General features: G+C 35.7%; 1 protein-coding gene across 1 annotated transcript in view; it reads left to right on the forward strand.

Moving 5' to 3' along the window:
- Positions 1 to 22,485, forward strand: part of lekr1 (Leucine-, glutamate- and lysine-rich protein 1) — a gene marked incomplete at its 5' end in the record, with an annotated part of 82,170 nt that overhangs the window by 55,400 nt on the left and 4,285 nt on the right. The window contains 3 exons of the mRNA XM_081372707.1: positions 1,456 to 1,549; positions 5,267 to 5,431; positions 7,152 to 7,373. Coding sequence (XP_081228833.1) covers positions 1,456 to 1,549; positions 5,267 to 5,431; positions 7,152 to 7,373 — 481 coding nt within the window. The remainder of the gene's footprint in view (positions 1 to 1,455; positions 1,550 to 5,266; positions 5,432 to 7,151; positions 7,374 to 22,485) is intronic.

Consider the following 22,485-nt stretch of genomic DNA (forward strand, 5'->3'; position numbering starts at 1 on the left):
GCTGCATTTATATGATTAAAAACACAGTAAAAACAGTAATATTGTGAAATATGTATGTTAAAAACAGTTTGCCTGCTTCATTTTTAGATAGAATGTTCAGAAGAACACGGGAATCTTTGTAAAAGAACAATGTAAAGTATTTTCTGTCAACTGAATGCATCTTTTCTAAATAAAAGTATTAATAAATCTGACTAACCTGAAACTTTTGAATGGCAGTGTATGTTTTTATACTTATAATTATATGTATTTTCTCTTATATTTCTATTGGAAAACTACGGAGCCCCTAAAGGGACATGGTGAAGAAAAAAGAAAAGAAAAAACAAGATTATTTGGCAATGCTTTTGCGTTCTCTTGCAAATGTTTTGCGTTCCCCCGAGAAACTTTTGCATTCACTCTCTAAAAACACAAAAGGTTTGATAGGGAATGCAAAGATTTTGCGAGTGCGTAGTTTCTCGGGGGAAACACAAAACAATTGACTTATGATTTTTTTCCACCACCACCACTACATTTATTTCCACCACCAAGTCTATGTGCTTCATAAAAACAAAATAAAAAAAACAAGTCGAAAAAGACTAATACAATTGTTGGTAACACTTTATTTTACAGTGTCCTTGTTACATATGTACTTACCATAGTAATAACAGTAAATTATGCATAATTACAGGCAACTAATCCTCAACCAAATCCTAATCCTACCCTAACCCTATAGTAAGTACATGTAGTTGCTTAACATTACTCAGTACTTAAATATATAATTACACTGTAACAATGACACCTTAAAATAAAGTGTAACCCAATTTTTATTTATTTGAAAACATCTCTTATATGAAAGCTTATAGATAACAACTTTATGAGAAAAAAACAGGTGTTTTTCTCCAGCATATGCATGTCTAGCTGTCCTGCTTGCCTGTGTTCAGTGTGAACGGTGAATGTCTTCAGCTGGGATCAGCAGTTGTTGTGAAATACTCATTACTCCGTCTGACTTTGTTGGCCATGTTTTACGGCCAATTCTCCATTTCCTTTGTAACATTTTCTCTTCATCCCTAAAGGGCTGCGGACCAACATTAGTCATAGTTTTATATAAGAATGTTTTATGACATGTGACAATTAACAAAAATAACAATTATGCTTCCATAACAACTGTATAAAAATATTCTTGCTGGTAATGCATCATAGTAATGTGTCACCGTGACTCTTTGAAGTCTTGTGCAGTCGTTTAATTAAAACACTGTGTGTCGTAATGGCCTAATACAGTATGTCTCCTCTGTCTTGTAATATTAAACAGATCAATCATGTCGTAGTGGTTTTAGACGGCTCAAGTCCTGGCAGGTATGACAGCCTGAGTCAGAATTAGACATGTTGTAAATGATTTGCTCAATGATGTTAAATGCATTTATGATAGCCAATGTGGGATTTATATAGTTGGTGAATTCACTGAAGACTTTCTTTTCACAGGGAGGAGTTGAGAAGAAGTCATGTGGGAGAATTGGAGAGACTGGAGGAGAGCTTGAGAATAAGGCTGAAAGCTGCAGAAGAGCACAGTTCAAAGGTGAGCTCACAAAATACAAAAAAAAAAAACCTGTTAGGGCAGATGAGATGAATTATCTCTAATGATTTATGATGGGTAATTTGTTCATAATACATTGTTTCAGTCATTTACAATATCAGAAGGACAGCATGGCCTTTTCACTATTCTGAAATTTCACATTTTCACAATTCACAACTTTCACATCATTGAAATTGTAGTTGGAGAATAACTCGTGTTAAGCCCTATTCGGGCGGGACTAGTTTAACATGGAGAGATGGGGTAAAGTAATATTACCAGAGCTTCTCTGTGATTTTAGTCCCGTCTGAATGTGCATCTCAGTAATCATTACGGACAATGTCAGTAAAGATTACGGCGACTTTTACATTCAGTAAAAAGGTCCGGAAAAATGACCTCAGGTGATACTAATCCCGTGCGAATAGACCCGCTGTACATATGTACGTAAATATTTCATCATTTCCTGTTTAAAAGTATTTTTTTCCAAGTATGGAGATGCTTAAAAAAGCATTCAGTTGCGTTCTAGACGCTGGGACGAGTCTGTGGCAAAACTCAAGTGTTTTCCACATTCAGATCAGAGAGAAGATCGACAGCACTTGTTAGAGGCACGAAACATCTTTTAACGTTAGGTAAGTGCCTATTACTGACACAATCCAACCTGAAGTTAATTAATACATCGTTCGATGTGATAACTGTTTTATATATATAAATATAGGTTATATGTGTTTGCGCACGTGATATCAGGAAGCAATGTAATACACACATGACGACAGGAGTGACGGCGATGCACAAATCGAGTTACTCTCCCACTTCTGCTAGTTTTACTGAGATCTCTTATCCCGTGCGAATTGGCCATTAATATTACAGATGTCCCGTGGTAAAATTACATTACTCCATCAACCCTTGTAAAGTTAATCCCGTCCGAATAGGGCTTTAGTCTCACACCCATGTTGGCTGAACGTCTGATGCATAAGGCACACTAAATGAGAAAGACTTTCAAATTCGTCATCTGATTAGTTAAAATCTTCATTTCCTGGAGTAGTGTGTGTCGCGTACTTTAACTGCGCCTGGAAAAACAGTCGCTGTGAAGCCAAACCCCCTCATGGAAGAAGAAAGCCGTCATGTTTACAGCTGTGACGATGAGCACCATTGTTGCAGGAAACTTACACAACATTCTTGAATGAATAATTTATTAGTTGCACGCCGGTCTGTTATCATAGGTACAATGACTTTACATGTTCACACCGGCTCACACGCCTAAACATGCGCTAAACAAAACAAACTTTACATGTCCTCAGACGTCATTAGCCAATGAAAGCTGTCCAGACCTTCTGCCGTCAGTCTGAAGATCTGGATACGCGAAGCTAAACTCTCAGAGACCCCTTGTGAGTTTACTAGACTTTACTGGGGAATTATACAGCTACAGAGCGCCAGAGGAGGCCATGGTGATGGAAAAAGTATGAGAAGAAATACATTATTCACTAACATTTGACAACCAGAACATGAAAATCTGTCTTCATTTTGATCAGTATATCTGTTGTTTCATCATTTCAAATCTAACAAACTTCTTTTTTGTGAAATGTTTTGCTTGACAAATGTGCTTTGTGCTGTGTTTATTTATATATTTAGAATAAATGCCACTTGTTTATTTATGTATGCCTTTGGGCCCAATGTATCAAACTTTTACTGGATATATTCCCTTTGAACACTGAAGACACAAATATAGTGTTTTTATTCCGTCCATAGAGTCGCTATCCTAGAGAACTACAGGCACATTTTCTTTCTTTTCCTTCTGTCTGAAGTTTAGTTTAGTTTTTTTTAGTTTTTTTTTTTATTATTTGACTTTCATTGATTTTTTTTTGTGGGTTGAGGTCTGCCCTTAGCATGCTAGTATTAAGAGGAATGCCGTTTGATTTAGTGCAAATTACATTTAAGACCCGCCGGTTTCCTGCCGTTAACACAGACATGCTAGTCTAGTGTCTAGTGGAAGTGGTCTCTCACTGACACACACACGCACACGCACGCACACACACACACACGTCTGGTTTACTATCTTTGTGGGGGCTCTCCATAGGCGTAATTAATTTTATACTGTACAAACTGTATATTATCTCCCTTTACACTAACCCTACCCCTAAACCAGCCCATCACACACACACACACACACACACACACACACACACACACACACACATGCACACGCACGCACGCATGCACACACAACACACATTTTGTTTACTATCTTTGTGGGGACTCTCCATAGGCGTCAATGTTTTTTATACTGTACAAACTGTATATTATCTCGCCTTACACTAACCCTACCGCTAAACCTGCCCATCTCACACACACACACACACACACACACACACACACACACACACACACACACACACACACACACACACACACACTGACACAGACCCTGTTGTTTTCTCTCACACGCACACTGTCTGCATTCTGGGCTCCATGAAAAGCCTGGTGACCTTGGTCATGCATGAATACTAAAAATACATGGCATGCCAGCATCACTCTCTTTGCTGTTTGTAATTGCGCTAACCTTTTTATTCAGCTGCTGACAGTTCAATATTTCAAAACCCACAGTTGGTTAAAAATCCTAGTGTTTGATATGAAGCGTATGGTCACTGAAAGACTACACAGACAGCTTTATTTGCCTTCTCCCACCACAGCAGGCCTAAACTAACCATAATGAAAGGAGATGAAATGGATCTCATAGCCATTTTGTCCTGTTAGCTGTTTTACTCTTCAGTTTTTAAAGACAAATTAACATTGTGTTATTCACTCCACATGTAAATAAGGCAGAAGGTGATGCAAGTGTGCAGGTGTTCGGGGATTTGCATGGGGCTTCCTATTTGGTTATGCATTATGATGTCAGTTTTTAATTTTTATTGTTGGTCCTTTTTGTCTATTTGGAGTGTTGTTTTAGTATTATTTATATACTATTATAGCATTTATTCATATTTTAAATGAGCTTTCAGTAATTTTATCTGCTTCAGTATTTTTATTCAGCTTAAATCTTTTGTTTAAGTTTTAGTTATTTCAGTTTAATAGTAATTTTAGTACTTCAACTAAAGGCAACATTTCTCATTTTCCTTGCTAAGTTTAAGTTTTTCATCTAATATTTATATTATATTTTATTTCAGACTAATTTTAATTAACAAAAACTACTTTTAATAGTTATAGCTAACAGTAACTACACTGCTTTTTTGTGTTGTGGCTGAAATATACTACATTTGGTGTAATTAATAAATTCATTAGACTGAAGTTTGTGACGTCTGTCAGAGAGTTTGAAGTCTGCCCAGATGAAGAATAGGAAAGATGAGTCTTTTATTGATGTTTCCTCTCGGTTAAGCATACTCTTCACAATCATGTCAAAGAGCGAATGTTTACAGGGAAAAGAAAACACTCGGAAACAGCTACAAATCAAAGTGGAAGTAAACACATTAGAATAAAACAGCAGTCAGCAGCAGAGCGGCCATCTTTCTCTTTGCGCGAGCGTTCACTGTAAGAACAGCACGGGTACAATAACGTCGTACGCCATAGAAGAAGTCATCTTAAAGGCATGTCAACATTCATGTCATGTACACTACTTAACACTAGGTGGCCGTTACAAGTTCAATTTATGGGTCAAGTGCACCAATAATACTCTGATTCTTAGGAGATCTTCTAATCTTTATTTGACCTCATCCCTTATTTAACTCGCAGATGGAGGCTTTACTCCAGCAGAAACAGGCTGAGCAGGATGAACAGCTGAAACAGCAAAAGATGGAGTTAAGACGAGACGCTGAAGCTGAACTGGACATCCAAAGACAGAAAAACCAGGAGCTGCAAAACAAATACCAGAGTGAAAACCAGCAACTGCAAAACAGGGTACAACTGGCTGACCTCTGATCTTCAAGTGTTGATCATGGTTCAGTGGCATCAGATTAGTAAAGCAGTTTTGTTTTCCAAAATATTTCACATTTAGCTTTGCCTTTAATAGATTTTGTGTGTGTGTGTGTGTGTGTGTGTGTGTGTGTGTGTGTGTGTGTGTGTGTGTGTGTGTGTATATATATATATACTGTATATATATATATATATATATATATATATATGAAGACAACATGAATGCACAGATTACAGGTCATCAAGAACATGGCACATGCATTTCAAACTATTTAGAGGAGTTTGCATCATTGGACATTCTTATTTGACCCTTTGATCTTAATTTGAGGAGAAAGAAAAACATGTTTGACTTGCTTGGACTGTTGAATATGAGACTCAACTCAACGCTCTCAGTTTCCCACTGGACTAATTAATTTACCCTCTGATGCATGAGTTATTAAACCACAAAGAAAACAAATATCAAAGTTTTGTTTTACTGCACTTCAAAACAAGAATAGAATCATTCCCTCAAAAATGCTGTCATCTGACCTCTGCAATAGAAGATAAGGGTCAATGTTGATATGATATAATATAATATGGTATAATATATGTTATGTAATGTAATATAAAAATTGTCAATAGACCCCCCCACACACACACACACACACACACACAGCTCCCTGTGTCTGTTTCCATGTCTTTCTCTCTGAAAGTGTTTGGGTTTTGTCTCACACCTCTCCTTTGTTCATGGCCATAAATTATGTCTGATCACTTTCTGTCCGGTGGAGCTTGATATGCCCAGTGTGTGTGTGTGTGTGTGTGTGTGTGTGTGTGTGTGTGTGTGTGTGTGTGTGTGTGTGTGTGTGTGTGTGTGTGTGTGTGTGTGTGTGTGTGTGTGTGTGTGTGTGTGTGTGTGTGTGTGTGTGTGTGTGTGTGTGTGTGTGTGTGTGTGTGTGTGTGTGTGTGTGTGTGTGTGTGTGTGTGTGTGTGTGTGTGTGTGTGTGTGTGTGTGTGTGTGTGTGTGTGTGTGTGTGTGTGTGTGTGTGTGTGTGTGTGGCCAGAGTAAGATCGGTGGAGGCAGGTCTACTGGTCCAGAAGTGATGTTGAGAGCTTTTGTCTTTCTGCATGCCACAGATGAGGAGTTGCTGATCACGGACAACATAGGGAGGGGATTTGGGAGTGAGGGGGTCGTTTTGTAATGTTAAACTTTTTAAAATATTTTTAAAAGATGTCACCAAGGCTGCATTCATTTTATAAATAACACGATAAAACAGTAATATTGTGAAATATTATTACAATTTAAAATAGCTGTTTTTTATATGAATTTATTTTAAAATGTAATTTATTCCTGTGATCAAAGATTAATTTTCAGCATCATTACTCCAGTCTTCAGTGTCACATGATCCTTCAGAAATTATTCTGATATGATGATTTAGTGCTCAGTTATAATCAATTATCACTTAGTTATTAATAGTGGTACTTAATATTATCATCAATATTGAAAATAGTTTTTGCTGCTTAATATTTTTGTGGAAACTGAAAAGTTATTTTTTTATACAAATAGAAAAAGAATAGCATTTATTTTATATAATTATAGTTATCGTCCTTGGTGTGAACAGGTCTTTATTTATAGAAACGCAGACAGCGTAATTAGTCACAGTCATCAGCACAAATGTTTTTTGGTGTGTTTTTTTTGCAAACTATATTTGTCTGTCCCTCCCTCTAGATTCCCGCTCTGGTTCGTTCAGCCACACAGGAGCTCCAGGAGGAGTTGGCTGTGCTTCAGAAGCGCCTTCGTGAACAGGAGGAGCAGATTCGTGAGAGCGCCACCCAGAGGCAGAAGCAGACGCTGCAGGAGCAGAGGACAAGAGAGACACAGATGCAGAACACACACCAGCTCAACATCATACAGAAGCTCAGAGAAGAGAGGGACGTCCTGGAGGAAGAGGTGAGGCACATCTCTACACTGACACGAGTTTGAGGAGGCTCATCGACTCACGTGTCCACAAATGGATTTAACAGACTGCACATTTACACCAGTCTGAGAACTTCATAGGGAGAGCTAGCTGCTATATAGTTTCTACATGGACAAATTCATGCTGGGAAATGATCGTTTCACTTCAACATCACACATGAGGTACAATTAAAAAGGGACTTTTTAGGAAAGAATTTTAGGGATTTCATGTTAAAGTCTATTAAGGAGCACAACATCAATAATTTCAACATTGATAACAATAATACATGTTTCTTAAGGCCCAAACCAGCGTATTAGAATGTGACTCTGAAGACTGGAGTAATGATGGTGAAAACACAGCTTTGCCATCACTGGAATAATAAAAAATAAAATAGATGTTAAATTATAATAAAATTTTACTGTAGTTTGATCAAATAAATGCTGCTTTGGTGAGCATGAGAGACTTTTTTCACACAAAAAAATTAAAAACCTTACAGAGCCAAAACTTTTGAATTGAAATGTAAATTTTTAACATTTCAAGTTATAGAAATTAAACATTTTTAGAACTATGGTATGGAATGATATTCCGGACATTATTCAAAAGGAATTGCAAATTGTATTTGCAATTGCGTTTTCAAAATGTGGACGCATAAAATGTGACATAATCCAAACGCAAATGCAAATCGCGCATTACCGTTTGCATTTTCGTTTAAGCGAACGCACAGTGACTGCCAAATTTAAAATGGAAATGCAAAGTCCGTTTGCAACTGTGTTTCCCATATCTTACGAGTCTTGACCCTGTCATATTTAAATAGCAATTTCAATTACCACGTCTGCTTTTTCACTTTCTCAGCGTCGCGTATGTAGCCAGCCAAAACTCAAATGAAATCGCAATTCCCTTAGTATTTCCATTTCCGATGCCTTACACGGAAACCTGTCAATCAGCGTCAAGGGTGGGATTATGCTATGGGGCGTGTTTGTGTTGGGACGTGACGTCACTCACAGTCAACGGTTAAGAGGTGATGCCCTGAACAGATAGACGCCGATTTATTTTAAACAATGGAGGTAGTTGGTGAAATTGTGGAGGACCTTATGATGCTCGCGCAGCAAGTTGATGACAGTACATCCTCTACAGATGTAGGTAATGTAACAAAAGTCACAAAATTCCATGACACTGAGATAAAGATTTGGTTTTGGTTTAGTTTAAAATGAATATTTCTTAAACCCTCATGTTGTCTTTGGGTTCTGTTTGGATCTCATTTGATATTTCCCCCCCATTCAAAAAAACATATCTCCCTTATCTCAGTGTCATGGAATTTTGTGACTTTTGTTACATTATTTGTCTAAACACACAAAAAAACCTGGGTTTGATTTAACTGGTCTGAAAGTAGCCTATGTATAATTTTGTTTTTGTCCATTTCACAGTTGAGATTAATTTAAAATGATTAAATCCCACATAAATCCAAACAAATTCACTACACCATAAATGTAAAAGTGGAACAAACATCTCTCTCTCTCTCTCTCTCTCTCTCTCTCTCTCTCTCTCTCTCTCTCTCTCTCTCTCTCTCTCTCTCTCTCTCTCTCTCTCTCTCTCTCTCTCTCTCTCTCTCTCTCTCTCTCTCTCTCTCTCTCTCTCTCTCTCTCTCTCTCTCTCTCTCTCTCTCTCTCTCTCTCTCTCTCTCTCTCTCTCTCTCTCTCTCTCTCTCTCTCTCTCTCAAACACACACACACACCAGCCGCGGCGCTACATTTTAGGTCCGGGCCCATCCATTTTCTACTATGGTTTTGTACGTTTCTTCATTCGGATCTATTTGCGATCAATTCCATTCTAAACAACGCAGTTTACATGCTTCGTCCTTGTTACATTATTCATTAAGATAATAATAAATAACGCATAATTATCAGTGAACTTGATAAATGTTGCAGATATGTTTTACTATGCATGCAAACAAATGCCTTTCAACTAAATGCGTGCAAAATTCAGAATAAAATGAATGTGCAGCAATTTGTACAAATAGAGAGTCTGTATACTATACGTGTTGTAGCCATTAAATAAGCTCATTTAGTTTCATATTTGTTCAAATATTATAATGTTATTTTTTCATCTATGTTGATTATGAAAAGTGAACCGCACAAGTAGGATGCGCATATCGAGAGATGTGGGTCAGACATGATTTTGACCACGTTTTGTTTTGTAGAAAGCCTTTTTAAGTGAATTTCGTTTTGTATAAATTGTATCTTAATTTTAATAATTTTTTTATCAACCAATAATTTTTTTATTGCCTGGATTTAATAAATAAGCAGGAAATATAGCAGACAATAAAATCATGGAGGCCCCGCGCGGTCATTGCATTGCTCGAGAACAGGAGCGCATCTCATTCTAACTTAACGAAACTTAACGTATGCCTCACAGACATGAAATATATCTTAAGAAAGCCCAAAATGTCTTTTTAACAATTTAAAACGAAAAGAAAAAGGCTACTCTCTGATTATGTAATCCATGATGTGCATTTCTCTCTATAGGCGCGTTCACTATACGGAGATGACGATCGTCAACTTCATCTTTACAGCTGTTGTTGCTGTTAATAAACTAAAAAAATAATAGGCCTATAATTGTATTAAACAATAAATTAAATTAAATTGTAATTGTATTAAAAAAGCAGCAAAACATATCCGGTTTGTTTTTTAAACCTATGCTAACTACGCATTAAATTCAGGTAGGCTAGTTAGTCGCTGTCCTCAGTGCCGCAGAAAAGCACTGAAACGGAGATGAAGGGGAACCCGTTTTTTTTTTTTTTTTTTGGCTTATTTTAACTGGCCCATCCAGTTTTCTGGAGGCCCACCTACAATCAAAATCCTGCGCCGCTAGTGACACACACACACACACACACACACACACACACACACACACACACAGGTTTAACTGCAACAGACAGCATTTTTATTGAATTTCGCAAATTGAGAACACTTATTTGAAAGGGTGAGAGCTAGCACCGACACTCATCTCTTGTGGTATGTCCAGTAAAGGACGTCCAGGTTCTTTAGTTGTCCTGTCCTTCACAAAAAGCCTATTAGCTACTTCACTGAGGTTGGCAAAGACAACATTACTGATGTTGCTGTTGGTCAAGGCCACGAAAACATTTAACTTATCCAAAATGAAATGGCTTCTGAGTAAGAGGACATCTGTAGAGGATGTACTGTCATCAACTTGCTGCGCGAGCATCATAAGGTCCTCCACAATTTCACCAACTACCTCCATTGTTTAAAATAAATCGGCGTCTGTCTGTTCAGGGCATCACCTCTTAACCGTCGACTGTGAGTGACGTCACGTCCCAACACGAACACGCCCCATAGCATAATCCCACCCTTGACGCTGATTGACAGGTTTCCGTGTAAGGCATCGGAAATGGAAATACTAGGGAATTGCGATTTCATTTGAGTTTTGGCTGGCTACATACGCGACGCTGAGAAAGTGAAAAAGCAGACGTGGTAATTGAAATTGCTATTTAAATATGACAGGGTCAAGACTCGTAAGATATGGGAAACACAGTTGCAAACGGACTTTGCATTTCCATTTTAAATTTGGCAGTCACTGTGCGTTCGCTTAAACGAAAATGCAAACGGTAATGCGCGATTTGCATTTGCGTTTGGATTATGTCACATTTTATGCGTCCACAATTTGAAAACGCAATTGCAAATACAATTTGCAATTCCTTTTGAATAATGTCCGGAATATCATTCCATACTATGGATTCAAGGGGTCATAATGGATTTTTCAAAATAAGTTATTAAAGTTAATAAAGTTTTTTGCACAAAACAAACAAACACACACACACACACACACACACACACACACACACACACACATATATATATATATACACATGGAAAATAGCTATAAAACTTGCAGGGTGGGACAAAAACCTTGCTTTTGTCAAAAGATCAGGGCAAATTTGACTTCTCATGTCATGACCCCTTTAAATAGTAGTACATTTATGAATTTATACGTTGCCCATTTTTAGTTCATGACAACTAATGCAATAACTAATGTGAATCTTATTATAAAATTACCAAATGAAGCTGGATTGAGTTCTTCCTCCAGCCAGTTTAAATAAGCAATATAAAGCGTGAATCTTGAAGCTTTTAATATTAATTGGGCATGATTGTATGTAATTGAAGTTTGGATATTGTATTTTTTACTTCATAACACTGAAGCAAAATTGATTTATCTGATTTTTAAATGGCTTTTTACTGACCCCAAGGGGCAAAAAAGTGAAGTGCAAGAACTCGCAGCAGACCATTAATAATGAAGGCTAATAATAAATGGAGATACTATCAAAACAACCCGCTTGTGCTCATAACTGATGTACCGAGACGGTTGGCAAACCTATAAGTTATATCATGCTGCAAAAAATGTTAAGCAAGCCAAGCATGTCTAAACTCAGCACACAGACAGAGGAGAGAACGGGAATAAATGTCCAGCACCAAAATAAGAAACAGCAGAGGTGACATGAGCATGCGTGAGAGTGTGTGAGAGATGTGCGAATCCTTCTCGTCAGAGAGAGAGAGTGTATTTGGGGCAGTGTTCTGTTGACACGCATGCCTGCGTCTCCAGGGGGCGTCTGTGGTTTCAGTCACGACACTCGTGTCAGTTCTCTCATATTCTCCCACTCGGACTCTAAAAACCCTTTCCTTCAACCCACCCCCACACTCATTCTCTCTCTCTCTCCTGCGTGTCTCGCCAGTTCATCTAGTTCAAGGTGCCGTGACGTGAATTTCACAGCTGACACACTCTTTTATGTGGCCCAGAGCGCAGCGTCTCTCTCTCTCTCTCTCATCTCCCTCCCCGCTTAGAAAGCAAATGGCTTTCTTTTGTGGGAAAGATTTCGCTGCATTTTAAGAATCCATTAAAGCTATCCAAGATCTGACTGTGATATAAAATCGATACCTAAGGGCATTTAACGCTTCACCTTTCATAAGAAGCACCTTCTTGATGTTCTTTTCCCTTCCTCCCCCTCTCGCTCTCTCCTTTTCTTTCATCTCGTCTTTGAACTGTGCCTGCGCTCTTCAGAGGCATCTGAGATATTTTCAGACTTTGGTTGATATTTTTGAGGATTTATGGGGTTGTTGCTGGTTCAAGAGCAGAAGAGGGAAGTGGGAAGGACTGCGGCTCTGTTTATAAATTAAGTTAGTTGCCTACCTAGGCAGTGTTTTAAGACATCATAGACATGCTTTTGGCACACGAGCTGTTCTTAGATAAGAGACCATGACAAGATACTCAATTTTGGCCAAATTTAAAGGCATTTTTTTTTATCCGTAGCCGACAGGCCATCACATTCATTCAAGATGGCAGATGAAAAATAATTAAATCTAATTAGAAAATGACCAATTTTACTTATTATTTCTGTGTGCTATGCATTTGTAGGCTTATCAGATGTTGCATCTTTAACTTAGCAATATGCTAATGTCATTTTTTTAACTGTATAAAACTAATATTTAGTATTTATTTTCAGAAGTAATGGTAACAATTTACAGTATATGGGTGCACTAATATAAATAAATAAATATATGTCAATCTAGTTCAGTCATGAAACTCTAGAGGGCGCAAGCTGATCGGTCCATTATACATTAGCAGAGGCTCAAGCTGATTGGCCTCTGCTGATCCTGCAGCCAATGAGATTGCTTGCTCAACATTTAAATAGTCTGGTTTACTGTAAGCTAGTCCTGCAGCGCAGTTTCAGATTTACTCTGAAATTCAACTTCTTAAGATATGTGAACAGTCTTTATTATTCCAAATCATTAAACATTGTTGTATTATCTTCATATATCATATATCTTCATATATCGATTCATAAATGAAGCAAACAAAATCATGTCTGATGTTTTAGTTGTGTATAAGCAAGGAGTGAATCATTAAACATATAAGCAAGGCTAGCAAGAGAACATGTATTTTCAGTCATCGCAACAGCTCACCTTTTAAATTAAATTAACTTGTTTTATGAAGATAGAATGTGCAGGTTTGCATGTTACCCTGTTTGTCCATGACGATACTTTTGGATAGGCTGTTTGAACACAGCAAAATATGAATAAATGCATGCATGCTTGCTCAGCCTCACAAAAGTCAAACCACTAGATTTTTTGCCATTCGTCAAAGCATGCCCATGTACACAGATGGCAGACGAGTTGTTCTCGTGGCTCTTCTGAGAAGCAGCAGGACATATGTCCTGGTGGTAGATCTGCTTGTTTTGGGGGCTGTAAGTTCTTCAAAAGTGTTGAATTTTAAATTTGAGAGGCGACTCTGACTCCTCTTTTCAGAAGACCACCACACTCCACTGCTCATGCCATAAATGCTAAGTGCATGATGTTTACACAAGTGTACATGAGGCAAATTCTTCATAAGTAGATTATCATTTTTCCTCTTAATCCCTTAATTAGCCATACATGCAGCGTTTGTCTTATGTGTGAGGCTGTTTTAAAATGACTCTTTAACACCTCTCTGTAGAGAAGATCCAAGCCTCTCCTTTCATTCATATCTTAACATTGTCTTTATTTCTGTTTGTATAGTACGGCAATTTTAGCATTTCTCCTTACACTTCATTTCTTTGACAAAATAAACATCTGTCTTCTGTTTATCCATCCTTACACACACACACACACACACACACACACACACACACACACACACACACACACACACACACACACACACACACACAGATGTATTGTTTTTCAAACCGAAGACATAAGCACTGTGTAGTGAAGCATCAGAGGAATTGTGGTTTCACACTGACAGAGTTTCTACTTCATTACAGAAAGACGGTGATTTCTGTGTTGCTGCATTAAATATATATTTTATATACAGTACAGGCCAAAAGTTTGGACACATTACTATTTTTAATGTTTTTGAAAGACGTTTCTTCTGCTCATCAAGCCTGCATTTATTTGATCAAAAATACAGAAAAAAATGTAATATTTTGATATAATATTACAATTTAAAATAACTGGTTTTCAATTTATTATACTTTAAATTATCATTTTTTTTTCTGTGATGCAAAGCTGAATTTTCAGGATCATTACTCCAGTCTATCACATGATCCTTTAGAAATCATTCTAATATGATGATTCATTATCAAAGTTGGAAACAGTTCTGCTGCTTAATATTTTTTCATAACCTGTGATACTTTTTTAGGATACTTTGATGAATAAAAAAAAAGAAAAAGAAAAAAGAAAAGAAAAAAAAAGAAGCAAATGTTTTCAAGATAGAAATCTTTTGTAACAACAATATACACTACTGGTCAGTAATTGGGGGTCAGTAATTTTTTTCTTTTTTTTTTTTAAATAAATCAATAATTTTATTCAGCAAGGATGTGTTAAATTGATAAAAAGTGATAATAAAGAAGATTTATATATATAAAAAATATTTTGAATAAATGCAGTTCTTTTTAACCTTTTATTCATCAAATATATTAGGCAGCAGAACTGTTTCCAACACTCATAATGAATCATCATATTAGAATGATTTCTAAAGGATCATGTGATACTGGAGTAATGATCCTGAAAATTCAGCTTTGCATCACAGAAATAAATGATAATTTAAAGTATAATAAATTGAAAACCAATTATTTTAAATTGTAATAATATATCACAATATTAAATTTTTTTCAGTATTTTTGATCAAATAAATGCAGGCTTGATGAGCAGAAGAAACTTCTTTCAAAAACATTAAAAATAGTAATGTGTCCAAACTTTTGGCCTGTACTGTATACACTGCCATTCAAAAGTTTGGGGTCAGTAAGATTTTTTGTAATATTTTTGACAGAAGTCTCTTCTGCTCACCAAAGCTGCATTTATTTGATCAAGAATACAGTCAAAACAGTAATAGGTAACACTTTAAAATAATGGTTTATTAGTTAACATTAGATAACATATTAACTAACATGAACTAACAATGAGCAATACATTTGTAGCAGTATTTATTAATCTTTGTTAATGTTAGTTAATAGAAATACAGCTGTTCATTGTTTGTTCATGTTATTTCACAGTGCATTAACTAATGCTAACACATACAACATTTGATTTTAATAACGTATTAGTAAATGTTGAAATTAATATTAACTAAGATGTATAAATGCTGAATAAGTATTGTTCATTCTTAGTTCATGTTAACTAAGGTAGTTAACTAATGTTAACTAATGAACCATTATTTTATATATATATATATATATATATATATATATATATATATATATATATATATATATATATATATATATATATATATATATATATATTTATACTACAGGGCCGTTGAATGCTTGAATCTGATTGGTTGACGAACGTTCTAAGGTGTGCATTATTTTCAGGGAAACGCACAGTTAAAGTAGTTCCAGGCAGGTCTTGACCGCATTACAGTTCCATATCACTTCGCGTAGTTAACGGTAATAACGGAAAATAGGATACAATTCATAATAAGAAAAAAACATTTAGCCACATGAGCTTGATCTGGAATTTTCAATGTCTAGCTTCACAATCAATGGAAACATGCAGTTTAATTTGAATAAATAAAGTACATTCCTATCTATAATCAATAGAAAATTAAACTGAATATAGGCTAAATAAATGGATAATCCTGCAGCACGGATTATTATTGCAGATAATATAACAAATAAATAATTATTGATAGGCCTACTTGTTAAAAGGGCTTTGTGTTTCATTTATTTGGCTAGTCTGTCATCTGTCAATAATAGGAAAAAAAAAAGAATGAATTCGAATTAATTAAAAGGAATTGAATTAATAAATAAATAATAATATTGATGCACATGCTTTTCTGTCTCATTATTGCAACATCTCTCTCTCTAATAACTGCATTAATAACTGGGGACACACTTTAAGGCCGGTTATGAATGCAATTTGATGACTGATCATGCCCAAACGCGTGTTCAGCGCGTTCAGTCTGTGTTCAGAGTTGGTGTTTAAAATCTGCTGCAGTCGATGAAAACAGTCAGAGAATGTGTCAGCTAGTCATGTGTGCCCAGCATTAGTCTGCTATCAGTGGCTCAAACCTCCGTTACTGACTCTAAAATGACGTTTTGGAATTAGCAACGGAGGCATTGGTTTAGATGCGTAAGAAATTAGTCCTACATACAAGAGCGTTTTAATGACAAAAACTTAACAAACGTCTTGAAATACATAATCTGAACAATGTTTCGAGGTGTGGTAACTGTAGTATAAGCGGAATAATTGACTTCAGGCCGTTGAATTATTAGAAAAATAATGCACACCCGAGGTGAACGGCCACTCTGCTTCGCGTCGTGACCGCATTACCACCTCGGGTGTGCATTATTTTTCTAATAATTCAACGGCCTGTCGTCAATTATTCCTTACATATATGTGTGTTAAATCTGAACTCTCAGCAGCTATTACTTCAATGTCTTATGATCCTTTAATAATCATTATAATATGCTAATTTGGTTCTCAAGGAACATTTTCAGGATTCCTTGAGAAGAAACAACATTAATTTGAAATAGAATATTTTCACTTTTGTCACTTTTGATCAAATGAATTGTTGAATAAAAGTACTTATTTCTTTTTAAAAAGAAAACTGACCCCAGACTTTAGAATGGTTGGTTATTTGCTATGAATTCTAAAATGGCCGACAGGAGTGAGCCAATGGGAATTATTAAAACCTTAATTTGCTTTACTTTATAAAATATGTGACATGCTGACCTGCAGAAGTCTGACCTCTTAGCTCTCGTCTCTGAGATCATCATCATCTTTCTCCTTCCCCTCAGCATTGCTCATGCTGTGATATAAACTCTCTGTGGCTTCATGTGTCAGACGAGGAGAGGAGTGAAGCAAAGGTCACTTTGTCTACACAAGATGCCCGTATAGCGTTTGACCTTTACTGACACACACACACACTAGTCTCTCCGGTACAGTTAGAGAGTGTGTGTGTGTGTGTGTGTGTGTGTGTGTGTGTGTGTGTGTGTGTGTGTGAGCTGCATGCATGGCTGGTGTGTGGTTATGAGCTGTTGCTGCAGGGAAGAAATTGGGTGTATGTTTTTGATCAGCGCTGGTTACATGAGCTACAGACCAAATCAGGATTAACGCCCACATTTATTGCATCTAGCACTATAATAACCTATATTATTTTGGCAGTCAACTTTATCAACATTTTTTTTTTTTTTACATAAGTTAATGTATGAAATGATTGACAACAGACCATTAATGAAAATTAATGCACACAGAGATGCTTATGCTGCCATGATTTTTTTATTTGTATGTTTTTATTTTAATATGTTCTAATCAAAACAGTCACTGAAATTGAAATTTCCACTGAAAAAAAGATGATTTTATAATTTGGACAAGTGTAATGTGACCTACACAGTTGCAACAGTAGTAGGCCTATTTAAATCATTCTATAATAATAATAATACTGGTTGCAGTATTATTATTATTATTATTATTATTATAGAATGATTTAAATAGGCCTACTATTATAGTAAAAAAATATCAAAAAAAAAATATATATATATAAAGCTAATAAAAAATAAATAAAAAAAAATGTATTAGCTTTTATTCTTATATTTTCAGGTTTAATTTATAATTTTAAGTAATTTGTGCTTTTTGTCTTTTTACTATTAGATCTATTTGGTTTTTCTTTCTTTCTTTCTTTCTTTCTTTCTTTCTTTCTTTCTTTCTTTCTTTCTTTCTTTCTTTCTTTCTTTATTTATTTATTTATTTATTTATTTATTTATTTATTTATTTATTTATTTATTTATTTATTTCTTTCTTTCTTTCTTTCTTTCTTTCTTTCTTTCTTTCTTTCTTTCTTTCTTTCTTTCTTTCTTTCTTTCTTTCTTTCTTTCTTTCTTTCTTTCTTTCTTTCTTTCTTTCTTTCTTTCTTTCTTTCTTTCTTTCTTTCTTTCTTTCTTTCTTTCTTTATTTATTTATTTATTTCCAGTTAGTAATTTTAGTTCTGAAACTTATTTCCGCTATTTGCCAAGGTAACATTTCTCATTTTTGTTAAAAGTTTTTCATATTATATATTATTATAATTATAATTCAGGTTTATTTCAAATAATAAAAATAGTTTAACCATAATAACTTTGAAAACCTGTAACTGCTTCATGGCTTTGCAGTTATAGAACCTTATAGAACCCTTAGAACCTCTGTCAGCCAATCAGAAACAAGCGTTAATGAGTGCCATTATGAATTAATTTCATAATTCTAAACAGGCTGAGACTGTTGAAGTGATCTGTGTACTGCAGTATCTCATTATGACCACTAGATGACAGTGTTTCACATGAAGATTGTATCTGGTGACATCATGCACACATGCTCCTCTGGCTTCTGGGAGAACAGTTAGTGTAGGGAACTCCCTTGAGAGCAAACACATTTCCAAAGGCATGCTCACGTCATCATCAGGACCTTTCCAAGTGAAGTTTCCCTGTATTACACTTTCAAGTGAAATCATCTTAGTGATGGATACTATTTATTTTTAGGCCTTTTGAGCAGATGATGACTCAAAACAGAGTAACTTGATGAATCATTGTCAATGTTTTCAACTTTTCCATTGACATTTCTTATCCTGTTTTTTTCTCACACAGATGACAACATTATCAAAATGCTTACACAGATCTGCAAAAACAAAACAAAAATGCTGTATTTTGCTGTTTTATGCCAGGCCAGTAGTTAGCTATGTCACTTTGTAAAGAAACATTATGCGCCTAAAGAAACACATAATACACATGCGTTTTTGTGGTTTACACAAACACAAAAGCTTTCAAAAGTTTGCCTTCATGCCCTCAAAACGGTATTGTTGTGTCAATAAATGGACGAAAAAGCATTGAAAGCATTTAGTTTTCTGAGGGAATTATATACACAACTAATGAACTAACGAGGGACAGGTGTGAGAAATAACTCAATTAATAACCATGACAACCAAAGACAAGCAGGAACATGTGAACAAAGGAGACAGGAAACAAAGAGAAACAAACTAAAAGTCCTTGAAAATGAAGCCAAAACACTGGCATAAGTTGATGGGAGGAAGGGGGGTATTTTTCAATTTACTGTCCTACTTTTACTGTGCTTTCTAGCTATAAAGGTTGCAAAAGCCAAGGCATTTTCTTGATCTTTAGCTATTTGAACATCGTCAGCTCCGATGTCAAACAGAGCCATTATTGGGTGAATTCTTCATTTAAAACGTGTTTAGAATCTAAGAAACTGACAAACTAAATTTTCTCTGTTTAGAACATGACCGTAACACATGGGTTAGATCTGCCTTGGATGCATTACAGCGATCGCATGTTTCGTCTGTAAAACAGAGAACTTTCATCTTTCATCTTTCAACTTTCAATCAGATCCCATTCACTCGGACATCATCTCAGGTGACTTTAGATATGGTCTTGGATGAAGTGTCAAACCTGAAGACACTGAGAGAGAAAAATCTGTTTTTAGAAGATTAAATTGAACAAGATCACTTTAATTAGCAAAAATATTAGCAATAAAAAAAGTCACTTCATGTAACTATAGGCCCAAATGCTGCCATTGTTTGACAGTTGAATCTAGTTTGGCAGCCGAGAAAAGATGAGCTCATGGGAGTTTCCAAGGGAAAAGCTTCGACTTAAAAAAAAGAACTTTCTCAAGAGAATCGTAAGACTTTGAAACAAATACAATAATCTGATTGTAACACAATTGATTTTACCAGCTAAAGACAATTATACAACACTCACTTATCCAACCACTGGAAGTAAGATTCAAATTGAAGTATGGGATTGCAATCTGCTTTAAACAGAGCAAGTAATATTAATTCCTAAGTAAATAAATCCTGATTTTGATCTACAAAAGGGCAAGTCTGTATCCAAAATCTGAACGTCAATGGTTTATATGGTTTATTTATTTATTCTTTTAGTGAAGTTTAGTTTATAACGTGGAGCGTACCCGTAGTCTTTTGATATTTTAACAACTTCACAGACATAAAATAGATTTAAGATAAGGAAACTTTATACTTATAACGTGGAGCGTATCCGTAGTCTTTTGATATTTTCACAACTTCACAGACATATAATAGATTTAAGATAAGGAAACTTTATACTTGACACAATAAACGATCGGAGTGACGATAGTGGCTCTATAGCCAAAATAAACCGCTACGGGTTCAGGCTTTCTGTCAACAGCTTATTTGTGACACTGGCCGCCTTTGGTTGATGATAAAGCAAGCGAGTCCAGGAATTTTGAGCCGAATCCAAATTTGTCTAATGCAAAAAAGTAATTCCATTCGACTCTATCAAATGCTTTCTCGGTGTGTTGAGAAATAATCTCTTCAGGACGGATGTCTGATGCAGAAGAATGCACAACATTGGGAAGTTTTTAAATAATAATGGAGCGACGTCCGTTAATGAAGCCCGTCTGATCTTGTCAAATATCTGGTATTATATGCTCTTTTTTTAGAGGCCATTACTTTAGATAATATTTTAACATCCACATTTAAAGGGAAAGTTCACCCAAAAATGAACATTCTGTCATCATTTACTAACCCATCCAGACCTGTATGAGTGTGCAATCCCTCTGTGTGGATTTGATTGAATCCTTTAATCTCTTAAAGTTGTAAAGGATTATCCAGATTTCTCTTTTGATCGTGCTTAACTGTGGGAAAGTTTACATTAGCCTGGAATGTTAACAGAAGAGAATCATCATGCGTAAATTAATAATATTTTTGAAAAATAGACTTCATTTCTTGGGGACCTATTGTAATTTTCTTTAGATATTTTCCTAATCTTCGGAATAAGATGAAATGCTGGTTTACTTTTTAACTGTTCGGCAAGAAAACGATCTGCCTTTTTGCCGTTTTCGTAAAACCTAGCTAATGCAAAAACTAAATCACACTCGTTTTTTTCTATCAATAATGAATCAAATATTGTTGGCTTAGATTTTCTCTATATAACTCTGGTGTTGGAGCCATAGCGTATTGGTGATCAATATTCTGTATAGATCCAATAAGTTAACTATTTGTTTATTGAAAAGATGACCTGATATACTAATGTACCGCACTTGGGGCTCTGAAATCGTTCCAGATGCTGTAAATAGTGTTCTTTTGTGAATTATTATTGTTACGCCTCCACACATATGGTTAAAACTGGAGTGGTATTCCTGGCCAACTCAAGGCTTCCTAAGTCTGTTATGATTTTCAGTACGTGTTTCCTGTAGAAAGGCTATTTATGTACTTATTTACAGCTCCTTTTTAATCTCTGTCTGTATTTTTATCTCCTCACACAATACATTCTAGATTTGTCCGTTGAATAAAGACAAACCGCAGCTCACAACCAACTCTCGACTACCAATGATCCAAGTCCATATCCCTTTGAGTTTTTTATTTTCCCTCAAAGCTCCTGACATAATGTAACGAGAAAAGCATAAAGTATAAAATCAGGCATACAAATAAGTGTATAAGCGGACCACAAGCACTTTTAACAGACACAATACCGCATTAACCCTCTGGGGTCTGAGCTGTTTTCTGGGCCCTGGAGGTGTTCTGACATGCTCTGACATTTGTGCTTATTTCTGTTACTTGTGACATTTTCATGGCTAAAGTCTAATTACACTGTATTCAGCACAAACTCTGCTACAATAATATATCAGCAGCATGTATGTAAAAGTTTGTAGTTTTGAGATAATGACATTTATGCGTGGTTTGTGAAAATACAAAAAGAAAATTCTCTCTGAAATAAGGCCATGAAACCCATACTTATTATTTCTTCACAAGACTTTTGAAAATTGTATCACGTAGCCTAGAATATTTGCTCCAAAACTATGTGCCCTGACTGCTCATTCAGATAAGACAATATATTGATTTAAAATTTGTATGACGTGTTTTGTGTGAGAAAGCTTTATGCAGGAGGTGTGATCATGTCATTAATATGTAAGCTTTTCACACCTGAGAAAGACAAAGACCCTCCCCTAATGGCCCTATTAGGAGCTATCAGGCCCTGTCATTCTGAGCAACCTTGCACACAGAATGATGAGATTTAAAAAAGAATGGCTTTTTGATTGTTTGGATTTATTTACAACACAATATAATCCAAAGATACAAAACAAATTACAAAAAA

Source organism: Scardinius erythrophthalmus (assembly GCF_964197995.2).
Source record: "Scardinius erythrophthalmus genome assembly, chromosome: 8".
Classification (NCBI taxonomy): Eukaryota; Metazoa; Chordata; class Actinopteri; order Cypriniformes; family Leuciscidae; genus Scardinius; species Scardinius erythrophthalmus.